Source organism: Neomonachus schauinslandi, chromosome 6 (assembly GCF_002201575.2).
Source record: "Neomonachus schauinslandi chromosome 6, ASM220157v2, whole genome shotgun sequence".
Classification (NCBI taxonomy): domain Eukaryota; kingdom Metazoa; phylum Chordata; class Mammalia; order Carnivora; family Phocidae; genus Neomonachus; species Neomonachus schauinslandi.
The window spans coordinates 66,257,176-66,279,387 of record NC_058408.1 but is presented as its reverse complement, the minus strand read 5'-3'; the positions used below and the strand labels follow the sequence as shown (position 1 = coordinate 66,279,387).

The 22,212-nt window shown below is 39.1% G+C and overlaps 1 protein-coding gene across 3 annotated transcripts in view; it reads right to left on the bottom strand.

The window, feature by feature from the left end:
- The window catches only part of LIN9 (lin-9 DREAM MuvB core complex component), a 63,704-nt gene that overhangs the window by 28,396 nt on the left and 13,096 nt on the right, over nt 1-22,212 (bottom strand). For all 3 annotated transcript variants that reach the window (XM_021679471.2, XM_044916436.1, XM_044916437.1), the window contains 3 exons: nt 20,983-21,116; nt 19,524-19,649; nt 13,181-13,338 (listed from right to left, as the gene is read on the bottom strand). In XM_021679471.2, the coding sequence (XP_021535146.1) occupies nt 13,181-13,338; nt 19,524-19,649; nt 20,983-21,116 (418 nt within the window). The remainder of the gene's footprint in view (nt 1-13,180; nt 13,339-19,523; nt 19,650-20,982; nt 21,117-22,212) is intronic.

Sequence of the window (22,212 nt, the reverse complement as noted above, 5' to 3'; positions counted from 1 at the left end):
ATAGTATTATTGTTTATTCTAGTCTCAAAAAAAGCATGCACTTCATTTTAGGTTTAGAGAAACAACAAAATTTTTAAACTACAACTATAAATGATGATCGCGGGGTGCTTGGATGGCTCAGTCAGTTAAACCTCTGCCTTTGGCTCAGGTCATGATCTCAGGGTCCTGAGATGGAGCCCCACGTCGGGCTCCCTGCTCAGCAGGGAGCCTGCTTCTCTCCCTCTGCTGCTCCCCCTGCTTGTGTTCGCTCTCTGTCAAATAAAGAAAATCTTTTTTTTTTTTTAAAGATTTTATTTATTTATTTGAGAGAGAGAGAATGAGAGAGAGCACATGAGAGGGGGGAGGGTCAGAGGGAGAAGCAGACTCCCTGCTGAGCAGGGAGCCCGATGCGGGACTCGATCCGGGGACTCCAGGATCATGATCTGAGCCGAAGGCAGTCGCTTAACCAACTGAGCCACCCAGGCGCCCCAAATAAAGAAAATCTTTAAAAAAAATGATGATTGCTAATTTGATATACGAATGAAATCATATATCTACCAGGGGAAAATTTATTTTTAAAGATTTTATTTATTTATTTGAGAGAGAGAGAGGGAGCGCACGAGCAGGGGGGAGGGGCAGAGGAGAAGACTTCCAGCTAAGCAGGGAGCCTGACACGGGACTCAATCCCAGGACCCTGGGATCATGATCTGAGCTGAAGGCAGACACTTAACTGACTGAGCCACGTAGGCACCCAAGGGGAAAATATTTTTAAATCATTGCTTTAAACCCCAAATTGGAAAAAAAAAAAAGTCAACAGAAGAATTTTGGTTATTATACTGAAGTGAAACACTAGGAGCAGTTCAACTACCAAAAAAAGACCAGGATGATGTTCAGAAAAGATTAATACAGCAGGCCTAAGACTGCGATCCTTAGAAAGTGCTGCCTGTGAGGACTTTCAAAGCAACTATCAAAAGAATTTCAGGAGCGCTCCCACTGTTCCCATACTAACAGAGGTGATGTACTGCATCTGAACTGTGACTGTCGAAGACAACCGATTCAGGGCTCTGGAAATGGACCAAATGCAAAAAACAAATATGAAACGTCTACTTTTGGGGTGCCTGGGTGGCTCAGCTGGTTGGGTGTCCAACTCTTGATTTCGGCTCAGGTCATGATCTCAGGGTTGTGGGATCAAGCCCTGCGTCAGGCTCCATGCTCAGCATGGAGTCTACTTCTCTCCCTCTGCCCCTCCCCTCATGCTCTCCCTCAAATAAATAAGTAAATATTTAAAGAAAAAATAAATATTTACTGTTAAAAAAACTGATAAAGCTTCAGGTAAGGACAAGGGAAGTCAGTGGCCTTTTGCATGAGGCTATTTATACCCCCGCCATCACCACTACCTTGGTTGGTAAGAATTGTTTTACTAGTGAATGGCTGGTCATGAAAACAGGAATGTGATTGCCAGAGGGGGCAGACTCACAGGTAAAACCTGTGACCCTGCCAGTTAAAAGTGGTAAACTTGATAAGGAGAGAATAAGAGAAGCCCACAGTTTTGTAAGCCCAAAGTGTAGTCCTGGCTAAGGGGCGTGGCAGAACAGGGAGATTCTGGAAACTAAAGAGCCATAAAGGGCTGAAAGCTCTCCATAAATCTCTAGCTAACTGGAAAACTATATGAATGGGTAGAGAAGATGTAAGCAAGCCTGGCAAAAAGTAAAAGCTAAGGTTCACTTGAAAACTGACAGCAACTTTGTCTGTATTTCCCAACTCATACAAGGATTAATCGGAGGCCTTTCTTATTAAAATGCTTGAGCACAACCTCTGCCAAAGTCACTGGTTGATCACTAAGTTATACAGACACAGGTGCAACTCCTAGGAAGCCAAGCTTAAAAATATAAGAATAAAAAAAATGAGCAGAGACATCAGTGGTTGCACAAGACAAGTTACTGAAGCAAACACAACTATCAAAAAAATTAGAAGGCAGAGTTACTATGATCATTATCTAAAATGTCAAGTTTTCTACCAAAAATTACTAGACATGTAATGAAATAAAAAGGCATGACTCTTACTCAGGATCAAAGAGGTATTAAGTAGAAATTGTCAGAAATGATAGATTAGCAAAGACTTCAGAAGTAGATACTATAAATAAGTTCAGAGAATTAAAAGAAAGATGACAATACTTGATAGGATATCTCAACAAACAGAACCTACAAAAGAAAAACTCTAGAGGTAAAGAGCAAATTTGAGATAACAGAAGAATCACTGAATGTTTCAAATAATGTATTGTAGAAGTCTGGATTATGATCTATTAAGAAGAGACCAACAGAAATTATTCAATCCAAAGAACAGAGAGAAAAAAATATTGGAAGAAAAAGAAGAGAGACACCTATGGGAAGATATCATGTTACCAGCATACTTGTAATGAAAGTCCCAAAAGACAGAAAGAAGCAGAAAAAATATTTGAAGAATTAGTGGGAAAAAAATCTCCCATATTTGATTTAAAAATTAACCTACCAATCCAAGAAGCTTTGAATGTTCAAGGAGCTCAGTGAAATAAAAACAGGATCATACCTAAAACATCACAGTGAAATTTCCAAAATCCAAGGACAGAGAGAAAATATTGAAAGCATCAAGAGAAAAATGACATATAGAAGAACAGCAACACAATAGGTACATCTCATCAGAAACAATCTCATCAGAAACAAGGAAGGTCAGAGCGCAGTATAGAAGATATGAACAAAACTCTCAACCCTATGTCTAACTAACATATATGGAACACTCGACCCAACATCGAAACATTCCTCTGAAACACACATGGGACATTCTGTAAGACAGACCATCTGCTAGGCTATAAAGCAAGTCTCAATAACTTTATTTTTTATTCTTTTAAAGATTTTATTTATTTGTCAGAGACAGAGAGAGTGAGTGCACAAGCAGGGGGAGCAGCAGGCATAGGGAGAAGGAGGCTCCCCGCTGAGCAGGAAGCCTGATGTGGGACTCGATCCAGGACCCTGAGATCATGACCTGAGCCAAAGGCAAACGCTTAACCAACTCAGCCACCCAGGCGTCCCTAAGTCTCAATAACTTTAAAAGAACTGAAATCATACAAAGTGCATCCTCAAACCACAACAAAATTATGTTAGAAATCAGTGAGTCTTCACCAAAAAGCCCTTGGGCTTGGGTATGTAAAATAATCTGAGAGGATACTTGTAAAATGAAAAATATAAGAATTTGAATATAAAGCATATATTTTTCTCAAGGGAAAATTGGGAGGGAGGACAAGCTTATATTTTGGCATATATTATAGGACTAAATACACCAAACTTTAGAGAAATATAAAACTGGGGGAAGAGGGTATCACTTCTGCACTTCTGGGGATTTTTTTTTTTTTGAGTATGTATTACTTTCATAAATCAAGAAAAACGATATTGCCACATTTTTAATATATTATCTGAAGATAACATTTATTTTATTTTTTTTAAGATTTTATTTATTTATCTGAGAGAGACAGAGGTAGTGAGAGAGAGCACGAGCAGGGAAAGAGGAAAGAGAAGAAGCAGACTCCCCACTGAGCAGGGAGCCCAATGTGGGGCTTGATCCCAGGATCCTGAGATCATGGCCTGAGCCTAAAGCAGATGCTTAACCGATTGAGCCACCCAGGTGCCCTGCAGATGAACTTTATGCCCCTCTTCAACAGATCTACATCTGAAGTGCAAGTCAGGTTCCCCTATTATTACAGGAGTACCTACCTGTTCAAGTGATGGATAACTTCTATTCAGTTCTACTTAACTGGTTCAAAAACTTTAAAAAATATTTTGGTTTAAACTTCTCTGTCTCGGGGCACCTGGGTGGCTCAGATGGTTAAGCGTCTGCCTTCGGCTCAGGTCATGATCCCGGGGTCCTAGGATTGAGCCCTGCATCGGGCTCCCTGCTCGGCAGGAAGCCTGCTTCTCCCTCTCCCACTCCCCTTGCTTGTGTTCCCTCTCTCGCTGTCTCTCTCTGTCAAAAAATAGATAAAATCTTTAAAAAATAAATAAACTTCTTTGTCTCTAATGTAGCTTTCTCCTTAACAGTCATTTCTTATTTAAGATTTATTTATTTTAGAGAGAAAGAGCACACACACACAAACAAGAGAGAGGGAGAGAGAATCTCAAGCAGACTCTGCATTGAGTACACAGCCTGACTCGGGGTTCGATCCCACCACCATGCGATCACGACCTGAGCCGAAACCAAGAGTTGGACACTTAACCGACTGAGCCACCCAGGGGCCCCCTAACAGTCATTTCTGTATGGGATCACTGTGCTGACAATGCAAAGCTAAAAAATTAAAAAACAAGAGCAGCAACCTACATTAGTATACATGATCACTCAGGGGAAAAAGTAGACTCTAGGTCAGAATGCCAAGTTCAGGAATATAAGAAAAAACACGTTATTGTGATTATCAGCATTATCCTACGGCTTCTGAGATTATTTAATAATAAGAAAAATTTTCAAATACATCCTTTAAGGAGAATGACCCTATTAGCTGGTTAGCCCAGAACAATGTTCATTCACACCTGTTATCCTAGTTCAGTTATTAACAACATTCAGAAGTATGCCCATTCGGGTAATAAATTACATGGTCACTCTGCTCCTTTGGATTTGTGTACGGCCAAATGCAGGGTTTTTTGTTTTTGTTTTTGTTTTTTAAGATTTTATTTATTTATTTAAGAGAAAGGGGTGCCTGGGTGGCTTAGTTGGTTAAGCATCTGCCTTTGGCTCAGATCATGATCTCGGTGTCTCAGGATGGATCCCCACATTGGCTCCCTGCTCAGCTTGTCCCTCTGTCCCTCACCTCTCTCTCTCAAAAAAATAAAATCTTTAAAAAAGAGTGAGCGACCACACAAGTGAGAGGTGGGGCAGAGGGAGAGGGAGAAGCAGACTCCCTGCAGAGCAGAGAGCCCGATGCTGGGCTGGATCCCAATGCCCTGGGGGATCATGACCTGAGCTGAAGGCAGATGCTCAACCGACTGAGCCACCCAGTCACCCCAAGAGGCAGTTTTTTAAGCACAGCAGATGGTTTGCTGGTAATGTGGTGAATATACCTAATGGCATCCTGAAAGTCTAGAAAGTAATTTCATTAGCCATCAAGGGACAGCTTTAAAGATTATGGGTCAGAGCCTCGGCTATGGGCTAGCACTCGAGTTTGGGTTAACAAGAAGCTGTCAAATCTTAACTCTAGTTATTTCTATAAATCACATCTTCCTATCTTCGTGGTGGTCTTTTTCCCTTTACCCCTTTGACTTAGACAAACTACATTACCTTTGGGACACTTCAGATTCTTACAATTTCCAAACAAATGATTTCAAAATCTTTTTTCATACCCTGAGTTCTCTGACTACACAGAGTTCTAGCTCTAGAGCCCTTTGGAGTAATGGACACCTAATGAACACTTTCCTGTACAGTGTGGCTACACTGTGCTCTCTAGACATTTCCCCCAAACTTCTCCACTACTCAGACTTCCCATCACTTTGAGCACCCTGGTGTTTGTCAGAACTCCTCTGCTCTTCCCACTGCACGACGAACCATTTACAAAGCCCAGTCACTTTTTACCTGCCTGCTCTGCTCTTACTACAAAACCCCCAATTGTTTAGAATTCAATAGTTTAGAATTCATTTTGTCAGGGCGCCTGGGTGGCTCAGTCGTTAAGTGTCTGCCTTCGGCTCAGGTCATGATCCCAGGGTCCTGGGATCGAGCCCCGTGTCGGGCTCCCTGCTCAGCGGGAAGCCTGCTTCTCCCTCTCCCACTCCCCCTGCTTGTGTTCCCTCTCTCGCTGTGTCTCTCTGTCAAATAAATAAATCTTTAAAAATAATACAATAAAATCCATTTTGTCATTGTTTTGGGGGAAGAACTGGTCTACTACTACTTGTTTACTAAAAAATTTTTCACAGTAAGGAATGTGGAATTTTGTTTATAGCACTTTTTTTTTTAGGTAAAATTTACATATAGTGAAATCTAAATGTGAGTGTATAATTCTATAAATTATGGCAAATATCCATGTAGAACAAACCTTTATCAAGTCACAGAATATTCCTATCATTCCAGAAAGTTCCCCCTTCCCAATCAATCTCTTCTTCAGCAGAACCACTTTTCTGATATTTTTCTGCCATGAATTAATTTTGCTCGTTCTACTTCATAGAAATGAAAACCTAACGATATGCATTCTATAGCTTTCAGCTTCTTTTGCTCAGCATGTTGTCTGAAGTTAATCTATATGTCACTAGTTTCTCTTAATTGCTAATTTGTATTCCATCATAAGAAAATATTATGTCTATCCATTTTCCTGTTGTTGATTCCAGGTTTGGCTTTAAAATTATGAACATTCTATACATAGCTATCCTTCTGGGACAGCTGTTTTCACTTCTCTTAAGGAAATACTTTGGAGGAGAAGAGCTGGATCATAGGGCAGGCATAAGTTTAGTTTTGTAAAACACTGGCACACTTTTCTCCAAAGTAGTAGACCATTTCACAACGCCACCAAAAAAGTCCAGGAATTATGGTAGCTCCACATCCTTGGCAACACTTGGTGTTACTAGTTGTTTCAGGGTTAGCCATTCTGGGGCATGTGTAGTGGTACTTCATTGTGCTTTTAATTTGCGTTTTCCTGATGACTGATGATGTTGAGTACTTTCTCATGTGCTTATTCGCCATTCATATATCGTCCTTTGGGAAGTGTCTACTCAAGTGTTTTATCTAGTTATTTGAACCAGACTATCTTTTTATTACTAACTTACAGAGTTCTTTATATTTTCTAGATACAGGTCTTTTTTCAGATATACATTTTGGAAATATTTATTCCCAATATGTGGCCTGCCTGTTTATTTCCTTAATGGTCACTTTTAATGAGCAAAAGTTTTTAAGTTAAACCTAAAAATCATCTTCTTTTGTTATTTTGTCAGATCCAAGAAATATCTGCCTACTTACAAATCACAAGGCTATTTTCCTATATTTACTTATAGAAGCTTTATAATTTTAGCTTTTATGTTTAGCCCTTTGGTCCATCTTAGATAAAGTTTTCTTGTGAGGTGTGAGGAAGCATCAAGGTTCATATGGATATCTAATCGCTCCAGCATTGTTGGAATGCCCTTCCTTTCCATTGAAATGCTTTGATGCCTTTAGGAAGTCAACTGCACATATATGTGGATCCACTTCTGAGTTAGGCTACCCTTCCCATTTCCACATAAATATTAGAATAAGCATATCAATTTCAATTAAAAAAAAGAAAATGTCTGCTGTGATTTGGACTCAACAGATTAATCTTGGCAGAACTTTTTTTTTTAGATTTTATTTATTTATTTATTTGACAGAGAGAGAGAGAGAGAGAGCACAAGCAGGGGGAGCGGCAGAGGGAGAAGGAGAAGCAGACTCCCCACTGAGCAGGAAGCCCAACTCGGGACTTGATCCCAGGACCCCAGGATCATGGCCTACGCTGAAGGCAGATGCTTAACTGACTGAGCCACCCAGGCACCCACCACTGGAATTTTCACAGGGACTGCACTGAGTCTATAGATGGCTTTGGGAAGCATGGACAGTTTAACAATATTGAGTATTCCAATCCATGAGCATGAGATATCTTTCCATTTATTTGTGTCTTCAGTTTGTTTCATCAATGTCTTATAGTTTTCAGTGTATAGATTTTTCACTTCTTTGGTTAACTTTATTCCTAAGTATTTTAGTGTTTTTGATGCCATCATAAACGGGATTGTTTTCTTATTTTCTTTTTCAAGTATTTTGAACATTAGCATACAGAAATGCAACAATTTTTGTATACTGATTTCATATCGTTGCAGCTTTACTGAATTTATTAATTCCAGTAGTTTTTATTAGTTCAACTCCCTGTTGAGTATGATGTTTGCTATGGGTTTATTCTCTGGTTTCTTTTTTTTTTTTTTTTAAAGATTTTATTTATTTGATAGAGAGAGACACAGCGAGAGAGGGAACACAAGCGGGGGAGTGGGAGAGGGAGAAGCAGGCTTCCCACTGAGCAGGGAGCCCGATGCGGGGCTCGATCCCAGGACCCTGGCATCATGACCTGAGCCGAAGGCAGACGCCTAACTGACTGAGCCACCCAGGCGCCCCTATTCTCTGGTTTCTTAAAATGCAAATTTAAACAGTTTTTTAAAATATATAAGCATTTTTTTCTGATATAAGCATTTAAAACTGTAAATTTTCCTGTAACTACTGCTTTAGCTGTACCCCACAAATTTTTGTTATATTTTTATTATTTTTATATTAGAAGTATTTGCTATTTTCCCTTGAACTTTCTTTTTTTACTTAGGAGTTACTTACAAGTAGAATATTTAATTCCTAAATATTTGAATGTCTTTAGGATCTTATTGTTTTGCTTTCTAATTAAATTCTGTTGTGTTCAGAGACATTCTATGTATGATTTCAATCTCTTAAAATTTATTGACATTGCTATCAGATGGTCTATTTCGACAAACAAATGATGTGCATGTGCAAGGAATATGTATTCTACAGTTTTGGGGCTTAGCGTTCAAAAATATCAGTTGGATCTGGGCACCTGGATGGCTCAGTTGGTTAAGCTTCTGACTTCAACTTGGGTCATGATCTCAGGGTCCCTCTGTCGCTCCTCTCTCTCTCTCTCAAATAAATAAAATCTTTAAAAAAATATATCAATTGGATCATCATAATTGACAGTGTTTTTCAGATTCTCTATATTTGTACTGATTTTTTTCTTCTCAGTTACTGGTAGAGAGGTGTTAAAATCTACAGCTATGACTGTTGATTTGTATATGGCTTCCTTTAGTTGTCTCAGTGTTTGCTTTAAGTATTTTATTTTTTTTAATTTATTTTTATTTTTATTTTTTTTAAAGATTTTATTTATTTATTTGACAGAGAGAGAGATAGCGAGAGCAGGAACACAAGCAGGGGGAGTGGGAGAGCGAGAAGCAGGCTTCCTGCCGAGCAGGGAGCCCGATATGGGACTTGATCCCAGGACCCTGGGATCATGACCTGAGCCGAAGGCAGACGCTTAACGACTGAGCCACCCAGGCGCCCTGCTTTAAGTATTTTAAAGTTCTGTTATGAAGGACTTATTAATGAATGTATATTAGGATTGTTGCATTCTTCTGCTGAATTGACCTTTTTATCATTATCAAACATTCCTCTCTCTCTGGTAATACTCCTTGTCTGGAAATCTATTTTGTCTAATGTTAATACAGCCACTTCAACTCTCTATGGTCAATAGCTGCATGGCATATCTTTTTCACCCTTTTGCTTTTAATCTATTGGTGATTTTATATTTTAAGCATAATTCTTAAAGATAGCATACTGTTAGGCATTTTTTAAAAAAGATTTTATTTACTTATTTAACAGAGAGAGAGAGAGAGCATAAGCTGGGGGAGCGGCAGGGAGAGGGAGAAGCAGACTCCCCGCTGAACAGAGAACCTGATGCAGGACTGGATCCCAGGACCCCGGGATCATGACCTGTGCCAAAGGCAGATGCTTAACAGACTGAGCCACCCGGATGCACCAGACATTTCTTTTTTTTTTTTTAATCCAGTCTGATAATCTCTACTTTTTCAGTATTGTGCTTAGTTCATTGACATTTAATATAATGAAAATAGGACCAGACTTGAGTCTACCATCTTGCTGTTTATTTTCTATTTATCCCATGGTTTTTGTTCCCCTGTCCTTTATTTCCCATCATCTTTTCACTTAATTATTTGCTAGAATTTCAAAATTAACTTCTCTGTTGGCTTTTTAGGTATGCGCTTCTCAGCATTTTTTTAAAAGTAGGTCCTGGTGTGCCTGGATGGCTCAGTCGGTTAAGCGTCAGACTCTTGATTTTGGCTCAGGTCACGATCTCAGGGTTGTGAGATCCAGCCCTGCCTCAGGCTCTGCCCTCAGCAAGGAGTCTGTTTCTCCCTCTCCCTCTGCCCCTCCCCGCCCCACTCTCTCTCTCTCTCTCTAAAAAAAAAAAAAGTAGGTCCTTCTACTAGTTCTCAAAGTATAGCCCCACACTAGCAGCATCATCACTTGTAATCTTTTTTTTTTTTTTTTAAGATTTTATTTATTTATTTGACAAAGAGACAGTGAGAGCAGGAACACACGCAGGGGGAGTGGGAGGGGGGAGAAGCAGGCTTCCCGCAGAGCAGGGACCCTGGGATCATGACCTGAGCTAAAGGCAGACGCTTAACCACTAAATGAAGGCAGACGCTTAATGACTGAGCCACCCAGGCACCCTAACATCACTTGGAATCTTGTTAAAATGCAAATTCTTAGGCCCTACCCCTGACCTTCTGAATCAGAACTCGGAGGGTGGAAGGGAGTCTGGCAATTTGTTTCATCCAGAACCTCCAGGTAATTCTGATGCACCCGGAAGGTTTTGAACCTCAATACTCTACAGATCAGAATACCCAAGCTTTACTTACTACAATCTACTCATAGTCAACATCGTATGCTCTCATAACAAATTCAAGAAGCTTGCAACATGATTGTTCCATTTTACACATATTTGCCATTTTCTTTTTTTTTTTTTTAAGATTTTATTTATTTATTTGACAGAGAGAGACACAGCGAGAGAGAGAACACAAGCAGAGGGAGTGGGAGAGGGAGAAGCAGGCTTCCCGCGGAGCAGGGAGCCCGATGCGGGGCTCAATCCCAGGGCCCTGGGACCATGACACGAGCCGAAAGCAGATGCCCAACGACTGAGCCACCCAGGCGCCCCCATATTTGCCATTTTCTATAAAAAGTTCATTATTGGGGCGCCTGGTGGCTCAGTCAGTTAAGCATCTGCCTTCAGCTCAGTTCATAATCCCAGGGCCCTGGGATCGAGTCCCGCATTAGGCTCCTTGCTTAGCAGAGAGCCTGCTTCTCCCTCTCCCTCTGCTGCTCATGCTCACTCTCTCCTGCTCTCTCACTCTCTGTCAAATAAATAAATAAAATCTCTAAAAAAAAAAAAATTTTTTTTCTTTTCAGATACTGTATTTTTTACTTCTAAATTTGTTAGACCTAAATAATTCCTCTTTATCTCTCAGATTTCCCCACTCATTATGACGACATTTACATTAAGTTTATAACAAACATTTTGAAGCCACTGCTAATTCCAGTATCTAAGCCATCTCAGCTAATTCTACTGATGGCTTTTTCTTTTGACTACAGAACCGGTCTTCATGTTTCTTCATAGGTTTAGTAATTTTGTATTGCATACTGGACAGTATGGTAAACAAAAAATTATTGGCAGACTTTTTTTGGCCCTGCCCTGCTTCCTCTTATTAGTCTGTTTCAGTTATGAACCATCTTTCCTCCTTAATGAAGTCTTTGAATTTCATATAATTTTCATGTGTCACAAAATATTATTACTGGGATTTTTTTCAGCCATTTAAAGATGTAAAACTCAGGGTGCCTCGGTGGCTCAGTTGGTTAAGCGTCTGCCTTCGGCTCAGGTCATGATCTCAGGGTCCTGGGATCAAGGCCCGAGTTGGGCTCCCTGCTCGCAGGGAACCTGCTTCTCCCTCTCCTCCCTGCTCGTGCTCTCTCTCTAAATAAATAAATAAAATCTTTAAAATAAAAATTAAAATGTAAAAATCATTCTTTTTTTTTTTAAAGATTTTATTTATTTATTTGAGAGAGTGTGTGTGTGCATGAGCAGGGGGAGGGGCAGAGGGAGAGGGAGAAGCAGGCTCCCCACTGAGCAGGGAGCCCAATGTGAGGCTCAATCTCAGGACCCTGAGAGCATGACCCGAGCCAAAGGCAGACGCTTAACCGACTGAGCCACCCAGGCGCCCCAAACTTTTCTCATATTTTTTTTAAAGATTTTATTTATTTATTTGAGAGAGCATGAGAGAGAGAGAGAGAGCAACAAGCCAGGTAAGGGGCAGAGGAAGAAGCAGGCTCTCCACCGTGGGGAGCCAGACGCAGGGCTCGATCCTGGGACTCCAGGATCATGACCTGAGCCAAAGGCAGATGCTTAACCGACTGAGCCACCCAGGCACCCCCTTTTCTCATATCTTGATACATCCTGTCCAACCTATTCTCCATTGTAACAAGAATAACCTACTTATAGACCCTCCATAAAACTGCCAGTCCTTAAAATTCTGAAACAATTAACTTTTATGTCACTCTATGCATTCCAACACTTCTCTGATTTGTAGTGGTACTGCAGACTTTATATCTGTACTTATTTATATGGTGTTTTAGAACTAATGTATTTTTTCAAGACTACAATCTCTCCCTCACTTCATCTCCAATCTCACCCGCAGACTAATTTTGTTGAGAGAGAGATCATCTATAACTCTGTACATGGTTAAGTTGTCATGGTAAGTTATGACCAAATCAATTCTTCTCTTTTCTACCTGCAATTTATACGCATGATACAGTCTCCTCTCTCTATTCTACCTTTCCATTTAATTACCCATTTTTTATAATATAATGGAAACATGTACCACTTTTATAACCAGAAAAAGTGATATTAATATGTAACTCAAGGTTACCTTTCCTCCAGAAAATATTCTTCGATAAATCCATTTTTTAATCCAACCATTTTTAATCCCTTTCAATAGTTACTAATTTACCTACTCACTTAACACCTTGTTATTTCCTGTGTTATATAAATTGTAATTTTAGTTTACCAAATTATTAAGGATTAATTTAAACTTGAGGTTTTGGTGGTACTTTCCTTCCATGTCATAACTGAACAGAACACACAGACTCACATCTACGAGTTGACAGAATTTACACCCTTAAAATAAAATTCTGAGCAAACTACCTACTATTCAGTCATTAGAAATGGACTATCCCAAACCCAAAGAGCACAAAAACAATGGTACTTGTGAACTAACCATTTAAGATTGGTTAGGAAGGAAAATAAATGATGTGAAAGCAAAAGACAGAACAATTTAAAATTTTAGAAATTTAAACAATGTCTAGCTATGCTTATTCCAGTGAATTTTAAATTTCATCTTTGTGGCAGTTTGCTTTAGTTTATGTTGTAGTAGACATTGCTTTGAACCACTACACTTTTTCACAAGTAGTTTAAAAACCAAATGCCACAGAAGAAGAAATAATAACTTCTGTAGTACATTGCTGTAGAACTAGAGTTTAAGCTTTTAAAATTTAAAAGCCATTTGTCTAGTGGTTACCTAGTAGTATCTTGGTGAAAAATTATGAAGCAAAATGAATGAGCTTATGTTCACTTACTTACCTGTAACTTTGGTTCCAATAACCAGGGGCAAAGGAATTTCATCTGGGAGATCTTTGAACTGGGAAACATCTGCAACTTTCCTTTGTTGTAAGAGCCTTATTTTCTGTCGTTTCTGTTTTAATGCTGATCTCTCTTCCTCAAAAAATGCAGAAGAACATCTAGAATAAATTATAAAAATCATACAAACTGATAACTATCCTATACAAAAACTTGAAATCACGGGGCCCCTAGGTGGCACAGTCAGTTGAGCATCTGACTTTTAGTTTCGGCTCAGGTCATGATCTCAGGGTCGTGAGATCAAGGCCCAGGTCGCGCTTAAGCTCAGCGAGGAGTCTGCTAAAGTTTCTCTCTCCCTCTCCCTCTGCCCTATCCGATGCTCACTCACACTCCCTCTCTCAAGTGAATAAATCTTTTTTCTTTTTTTTTTTTTAAAGATTTTATTTATTTATTTGAGAGAGAGAGAATGAGAGAGAGCACGAGAGGGAAGAGGGTCAGAAGGAGAAGCAGACCCCCCGCCGAGCAGGGAGCCCGATGCGGGACTCGATCCAGGGACTCCAGGATCATGAGCTGAGCCGAAGGCAGTCACTTAACCAACTGAGCCACCCAGGCGCCCCTCAAGTGAATAAATCTTTAAAATCAAAACAAACGGGGGTGCCTGGGTGGCTCAGTCGGTTGAGCGTCTGCCTTTGGCTCAGGTCGTGATCCTGGAGTCCCAGGATTGAGCCCCACGTCTGGCTCCCTGCTCAGTGGGGAGCCTGCTTCTCTCTCTCCCTCTGCTCCTCCCCCTGCTCATGCTTTCTCTCTCAAATAAATAAACATTAAAAAAAAATAAATTTAAAAAAAACTTTGAAATCAGACCATCTATCTCACCATTCCCTCTTTTCCTCTTTCTCTTGAATAATGTATTTGAGTTCTTAGAAATAATAATTGTTTCTCTTCAAAGTAAATTATATCTTTTTAAAAATAGGGCTTTGCAAGACTTAAAGGGTTATAAGCAAGTCTACATTATCCTTCCCTACAAAGCAGGAGGATTTGTTCACCATCCTTTGACAACACTGCATCTGGATGCCAGGTCTCCTCCTGGGACAAAGTTCAACTATAATATTCTATTTAGAAGAACATGATATTCTCCCTATGACCCAGAGAGCACGCCAATATAGAACTAAAGACAAGGCTTACCACTGTGTAAATGTTTAATCATACTTCCTGCCTTAAAGCATAAATACTGAGTTTACCCTTATCTTTAGGGCCTATCTTACTTCTATTTTCAAATACTGGGATGAACCAAAGTAACTTAAACATAGCTTTCGTGCCATAAAATATATATCCATAAAACCACCATCACAGACAAGATAATGAACATCTGAAGACATCAATCACTCCCCAGAGTTTCCTTGTGGCACTCGATTATCCCTCCTTTGCATCCCTCCCACTTCTGTACCCCCACTTCTCAAGCAATCACTAAGTTGCTTTCTGTCATTATAGTTTCTATCTTCTAAAATTTTATATAAACGAGATCATCTAGTATGAATTCTTCTGTCAGGCTTCTTTCACTCAGCATAATTATGCCAAGATTAATCCATGTTGTTACATGTATCAATGGTTCTTTTTTTTTTTTTAAGATTTTATTTATTTATTTGAGAGAGAGAGACAGAGATAGTGACAGAGGATTGAGGCCCACGTCTGGCTCCCTGCTCAGTGGGGCGTCTGCTTCTCTCTTTCCCTCTGCTCCTCCCCTGCTCATGCTCTCTCTCTCAAATAAACATTTAAAAAAAAAAAACAACTTGAAATCAGACCATCCATCTCACCGTTCCCTCTTTTCCTCTTTCTCTTGAATAATATATTTAAGAATGAGATAGTGAGACAGTGAGAGAGAGCACAAGTGGGAAGGAGAGGGGGAAGCAGACTCCCCACTGAACAGGGAGCCCAATGCAGGACTCAACCCCAGGACCCTGGGATCATGACCTGAGCTGAAGGCAGATGCTTAACCGACTGAGCCACCAGGCGTCCCTCAATGGATCATTCTTTTTATTGGAGAACAGTATCCTTTTCTTTGAATGTGTTGTAATTTGTTTATCCATTCACCTATTGGTGGACATTTGCACTGTTTCCAGTTTGGGGTTATTACAACAAAGTTGATACGAACATTTCTGTATAGAAATGTTTTCATATAATCTATGCTTTAATTTCTCTTAACTAAATACTTAGGAATAGAATGGCTGGGTCATATGATCAGTGTATGTTTAACCTTTTAAGAAACCAAAGAAGCCAAATATTACCAAAGAAGATATACAGATGACAAATAAGCCACTTTGATGCTCCACATCATATGTCATCAGGGAAATGCAAATTGAGACACTACTAACATCTATTAGAATGACCAAAATCTAGAACACAGACAACACCAAATGCTGGCAAGATGTGGAACAACAGAAACTCTCGTTCATTCTGGTGGGAATGTAAAAATGGCATGGACGCTTTGGAAGACAGTTTGGTGGTTTCTTATAAAACTAAACAAGTCTTATCATACAATCCAGCAACCACACTCCTTGGTATTTACCCAGATGAGCTGAAAACTTATGTCCACACCAAAACCTTAACATGGATGTTTACATCAGTTTTACTCATAATTGCCCAAACTTGGAAGCAACCAAGATGTCCCTTAGTAAGTGAAAGGATAAAAAAAATAGTAGTATATTCAGACAATGGAATATTATTCAGCATTAAAAGGATGAACTATCGAACCATGAAAAGATACAGGGGACCCTGAAATGCATATTACTAAGTGAAAGAAGCCAATCTGAAAAGGCTACATATGGTATGATTCCAACATATGACATTCTGGAAAATGCAAAACTCTGGAGACAGTAAAAAGATTAGCAGTTGCCACGAATTGGGGCCATGGGGAGAGGAAGGAATAAGTGGAGCACAAAAGATTACTAGAGCAGTAAAAATACTGTGTATGACATTATAATGATAAATATATGTCATTACACATTTTTCAAAACCCACAAAGTAAACCCTAATGTAAACTATGGACTTGGGGGATTATGATGTGTTGATATAGACTCACCACAATGTATCACTATCTTAATGAGATATTGTTACAGGGAACACTGTGTATCTGTGGGGGGAGGGAGTATATGGGAAATCTATCTTCCTCTCAATTTTGCTCTAAACCTAAAATTCTCTTAAAAAAAAAAATAGTCTTAAAAAAAAGAGAGAGAGAGAGAAATCATCAGTTTCCCAAAGCAGTTACACCATTTTATAATTCCCCTCAGCAGCACATAGGATTCCAAGTTTCCCCATAGCCTCACCAACACTTGGTATGCTTAATCTTGTAAATTCTAGACACTATGGGTTCATTTGCATTTTTCTATTGACTAATATGTTGAATATCTTCTCTAGTATTTCTTTGACATCCTTGTATTTTTGGTGAAGCATCTACTGAAATCATCTAGCAATTTATTAATTGGGTTTTTTTTTTTTGCATTTTTTTCATTGACATGAAAATGACATACAGTGTTATATTAGTTTCAGGTGTACAACATAATGAACTGACAATTTTATACACTATTCAATGTTGACCACAATAAGTGCAGTCAACACCTGTCACCACGTTACAATATCATTGACTATATTCCCTATTCTGTACTTTTTTTTTTCATCTCCATGACTTGTTCTTTTTATAACTAGAAATCTGTACCTCTTAATTCACTATACTTATTTCACCCACCTCCCCTCTGGTAACCACCAGTTTGTTCTCTGTATTTAAGAGTTTTTTGGGTTTTTTTCCTTTTTTTTTTTTTTTTTTTAAAGATTTTATCTACCTATTTGACAGAGAGTGAGAGAGCACAAGCAGGGGGAACAGCAGAGGGAGAGGAAGAAGCAGGCTCCCCGCTGAGCAGGGAGCCCGATGCGGGGCGTGATCCCAGGACCCCAGGATCTGAGTCGAAGGCAGACGCTCAACCAACTGAGCCACCCATGTGCCTTTTTTTTTTCATCTTTTAGTTTCCATACATGAGTGAATCATATGGTATTTGTCTTTCTTTGTCTGATTTATTTCACTTAGCATAATATGCTCGAGGTCCATCCATGTTGTTGCAAATGGCAAGATTTCACTCTTTTTTATGGCTGAGTAGTATTCCATTGTGTGTGTGTGTGTGTGTGTGCATGCGCGTGTGTGCAAGTGTTCTTATAAATGAGGGAAATATTAAAAACATCATCAGCAACATCATCTTTTAATAGAGAAATAAAATATTACCAGTTCAATTAAAAGTTCTCCTTGCATTTCATCACTATCTATAGAAATCATTAAAATTAAATTCTGGGGCACCTGGGTGGCTCAGTTGGTTAAGCGACTGCCTTCGGCTCAGGTCATGATCCTGGAGTCCCTGGATCGAGTCCCGCATCGGGCTCCTTGCTTGGCAGGGAGTCTGCTTCTCCCTCTGACCCTCCCCCCCTCTCATGTGCTCTCTCTCTCATTCTCTCTCTCAAATAAATAAATAAAATCTTTAAAAAAAAAAAATTAAATTCTGTTTCTACTTGCCCAAGTCACTATATTTCCATGCCTTTCCTGGATATTCCCACCATCTAAAGTGAAAAATTTTGGGGGCGCCTGAGTGGCTCAGTCGTTAAGCGTCTGCCTTCGGCTCAGGTCATGATCCTGGGGTCCTGGGATCGAGCCCCGCATTGGACTCCCTGCTCTGCGGGAAGCCTGCTTCTCCCTCTCCCACTCCCCTTGCTTGTGTTCCCTCTCTCGCTGTCTCTCTCTCTGTCAAATAAATAAATAAAATCTTAAAATAAATAAATAAATAAATAAATAAATAAAGTGAAAATTTTTGTATATGCTTTTACTAGGCAGAGACATAATATGAAAATAATCTAACAGATTTCAAAACTTCACTCAAGAGTAATATAAGGTTTTCCAATGTGTTAGAAAGCAAGATAACACTGCAAAAGGAAAAGTCATTTCACATGAAAAGTAATTTTCAGAAAACAACACATTGGATAGATTCACTTGATTTTTCCTTCTGGGGTTTTGTTTTTCTGAGATAGCATGTGTTTTTATTTTATTGAAGTATAATAGACATATAACACACTTTATAACCCTCAGGTGTACAACAGTGTGATTCAATATTTGTATATATTGTGAAATGACCACCACACTAAGTCTAGTTAACATCTGACACCATATATAGATAAAACATTTTTTTCCTTGGGATGAGAACTTTTAAGATCCACTGTCAGCAACTATAGTATTATTAACTATAGTCATCACACTATCCGCAACACGCCAGGACTTACTTTATAAATGCAAGTTTGTACCTTTTGATGCCCTTCACCCATTTCACCTACCCCCTTATCCCATTTTTTTTTTTTTAAGATTTATTTATTTATTTGAGAGAGCGAGAATGAGAGAGAGTACATGAGAGCGGGGAGGGTCAGAGGGAGAAGCAGGCTCCTCGCTGAGCAGGGAGCCTGATGCGGGACTCGATCCCGGGACTCCAGGATCATGACCTGAGCCAAAGGCAGTTGCTTAACCAACTGAGCCACCCAGGCGCCCTATCCCATTTTTATATAAAGTAAAATATGCACTTCTAAGAAGGATTTTGCAGTACTAAACGGCTTTTTAAAAGATAACTACTTTTAGGGATTAAAAGTTATCCCTAACTTTTTAATGAAGCTCCTGAGAGCTTCATTAAATACAGCTGATTCCTGAAAAACATGGATATGACCGCCCACATCCACTTGTACATGTTTTTTTTTTTTTTTTTTTGACAAAGGCAGTACGGTACTGTAAACATATCTTCCATTCCTTATGATTTTCTCAATACCATTTTCTATTCTCTAGCTTACTTTATTGTAAGAACACAGTATATAATACACATGACATACAAAATATGTGTTATTGACGGTTTCTGTTATCAGTAAGGCTTCCAGTCAATAGTAAACTACTAGTAGTTAGGTTTTGGGGGTGTCAAAAGTTATATGTAGATTTTTGTGCAGGGTTGGTGTCCCTAACCCCCATGTTGTTAAAGGATCAGCTATATTTTCTAGTGCATTCTTAAATATTTTTTGGAACATAGTGGGGCACAGAGAATGTAAGAAAATTATATGCAAAGCCTGTAATTTGAACAAAAATGGAACTGTACATTTAATTGTAAGATGCATAGGTATAAAAAGGACCTACATTAACGCTAGTTAACCAGATATATTTAACATATAACTATTCTGAAAAGTTATCTTTCAGGACTAGTCTTTGTAAAGATGAAAAAGAATCAACGTGGTAATTATACAATTAACTGACTGATTTTATTTTAAATAAAAATATTATTTTTACCTCCGTGGTTTTCCCATAAGTCGCCTGATTTTTCCCCATTCTACTCTTGTTAACTTTCTTGTTTTTAAATTAGGAAAGGATTCCTTCAGACATACACAGAAGTCATTATCGCCTTCAAAAAGTGGTCTGTAAAACAGAAATGGTATTTTAATGGTTAAGACACAATGAGTTACTTCAGAGGCATAAATTTCAAAATATGCTTTCCAATTTTCAACATTATACTAATCATCAAATGTTCTTTCACTTCTACCCAGAACATATACAAAAGAGGCACAAATTCAAAGTGCTAAAACTAAAAGTGGCATTTGTGAAACAACCAATGTATATAAGTTACTCAAGAAATATTGTCTGTGCTAGAGATTCAAGGAGACACTGATTTTTGTTAAATCTCATGTATGAGTATATCCTAGTATATCCTAGCACTGTCATTGTATCCAGCGAGGATGAACAATGTTAGCTACAATGTATCTTTGTCCCAACACCAAGGAGTCCTCTTCCAGATTAAATCAGTTTTATTTATTTTTATTTTTTTAATTTTAAAGATTTTATTTATTTATTTATTTGAGAGAGAGAGAATGAGAGAGAGAGCACATGAGATGGGGGAGGGTCAGTGGGCGAAGCAGACTCCCTGCCGAGCAGGGAGCCCGATGCGGGACTCGATCCAGGGACTCCAGGATCATGACCTGAGCCGAAGGCAGTCGCTTAACCAACTGAGCTACCCAGGCGCCCTCAGATTAAATCAGTTTTAGAAAACTGGAAGACTCGGGGCGCCTGGGTGGCTCAGCTGGTTAAGCGGCTGCCTTCGGCTCAGATCATGATCTCAGGGTCCTGGGATCGAGCCCCACGTCGGGGACCCTGCTCAGCGGGAAGACTGCTTCCCCCTCTCCCACTCTCCCTGCTTGTGTTCCTGCTCTCGCTATCTCTCTCTCTGTCAAATAAATAAATAAAATCTTAAAAAAAAAAAAAAAGATAAAAGAAAACTGGAAGACTCTAGAGCGTTAGGTCATGATCCCAGGGTCCCGGCATCGGGCTCCCTGCTCAGCAGGGAGTCTACTTCTCCAAGTCTACTTCTCCCTCTCCCTCTCTCCCTGCTCATGCTATCTCTAAGATAAATAAATAAAAATCTTAAAAAAAATAAGAGAGAAAAACATGTCTCTTTTATTACAAATAAGGGAGCTTTGTTCTAGGGCATCTCCACTCCACGGTCTTTGTAAATTATAATACAGATTATACTTTCATTTGAGTTTTCACAAAAATGTATAACCACTTCTGAAAGGAGGAAGGGGAAAAGCAAACTATGAGGAATGGAAATGGATCAAAGTAGAATGAAGAACAGAAAAAAGAAATCAGGAAAAAAAAGAATCAAAACAGACCTACAGAAAAGAAAATAGCTTATAACGTTTGAAAAACTTAAATTTCTGGCTCAAGTGATATCCACAATGTAAGCCATGATACATACTTATCTATATTTGAGTAGAACCATTCGTATATGCACCATTTATGTGCTTTGGGAAGCTTGAGTAGGTTACGTAATCGAAAACCAATCTTCTGTGAGGCTTTCTTATCTGGTGTAGACATTGTTGCCGTAAATTTCTATACAATAAAAAAATAGAGATTAATTACAGGTCCATCATGCAAAAATGAACATCTATAACATCGAATACATTTGTAAAAAGGTAGATTATGGTTAAGTACTCAAAAAGATTCAATACCACAAAATTTTTTTGTCATTATTTAACAAAATAAACATTCTGATTATTTCTTACGAAGTTAAAGTCTCCAGTTTCATAAGATATTCTGACAAGGAAAGTGAAAACATTTGCCTCCACCATGTTTGTACTGAGGTCCAATTTCAATTTAGGTATGTAGGAAGAAAACTGTGACAGAGAGACAGAGAAAATGCAAACAAACAAGCACTAGGCCCAGGAGGTTTCACCAGTGAATTCTGTATCAATCACAGCACCAATGCTATTAAAATGTTTTAATTCAATGAAAAAAAAAGAGCTTCACAATTATTTTTATCAAGACAGCATAAGCAGATAAAATCTACCAAAGTATAATAAAAGAAAATCTCAAAAAAACACTCACTTGAATTTTATTTTTTATTTTTTAAAGATTTTGTTTGTTTGAAAGAGAGCAAGAGCGCCCATGAGTGGGGGTAGGGGCAGAGGGAGAGGGAGAAGCAGACTCCCTGCTGAGCAAGGAGCCCAACAAGAGGCTCAATCCCAGGACCCCGAGGTCGTGATCTGAGCTGAAGTCAGACACTTAACTGACTGAACCTCACACCCAGGCCCTGCTGCATGAATTTTAGAAAATGCTTGGAAAGATTCTCCGTGCTCATGGATTGTAAGAATTAATACTGTTAAAAATATCCATACTATCTAGGGGCGCCTGGGTGGCTCAGTCAGTTAAGCGGCTGCCTTCGGCTCAGGTCGTGATCCCAGGGTCCTGGGATCGAGCCCCACGTCAGGCTCCCTGCTCAGTGGAGAGCTTGCTTCTTCCTCTCCCTCTCCCTGCTGTTCTGCCTACTTGTGCTCTCTCTCTCTCTGTCAAATAAATAAAATCTTTAAAAAAAAAAAAATATCCATACTATCTAAAACAATCTAAAATTCAATGCAATCCCTATGAAAATTCCAGGGGCATTTTTCACAGAAGTAGAACAATCCTAAAATTTGTATGGAATCACAAA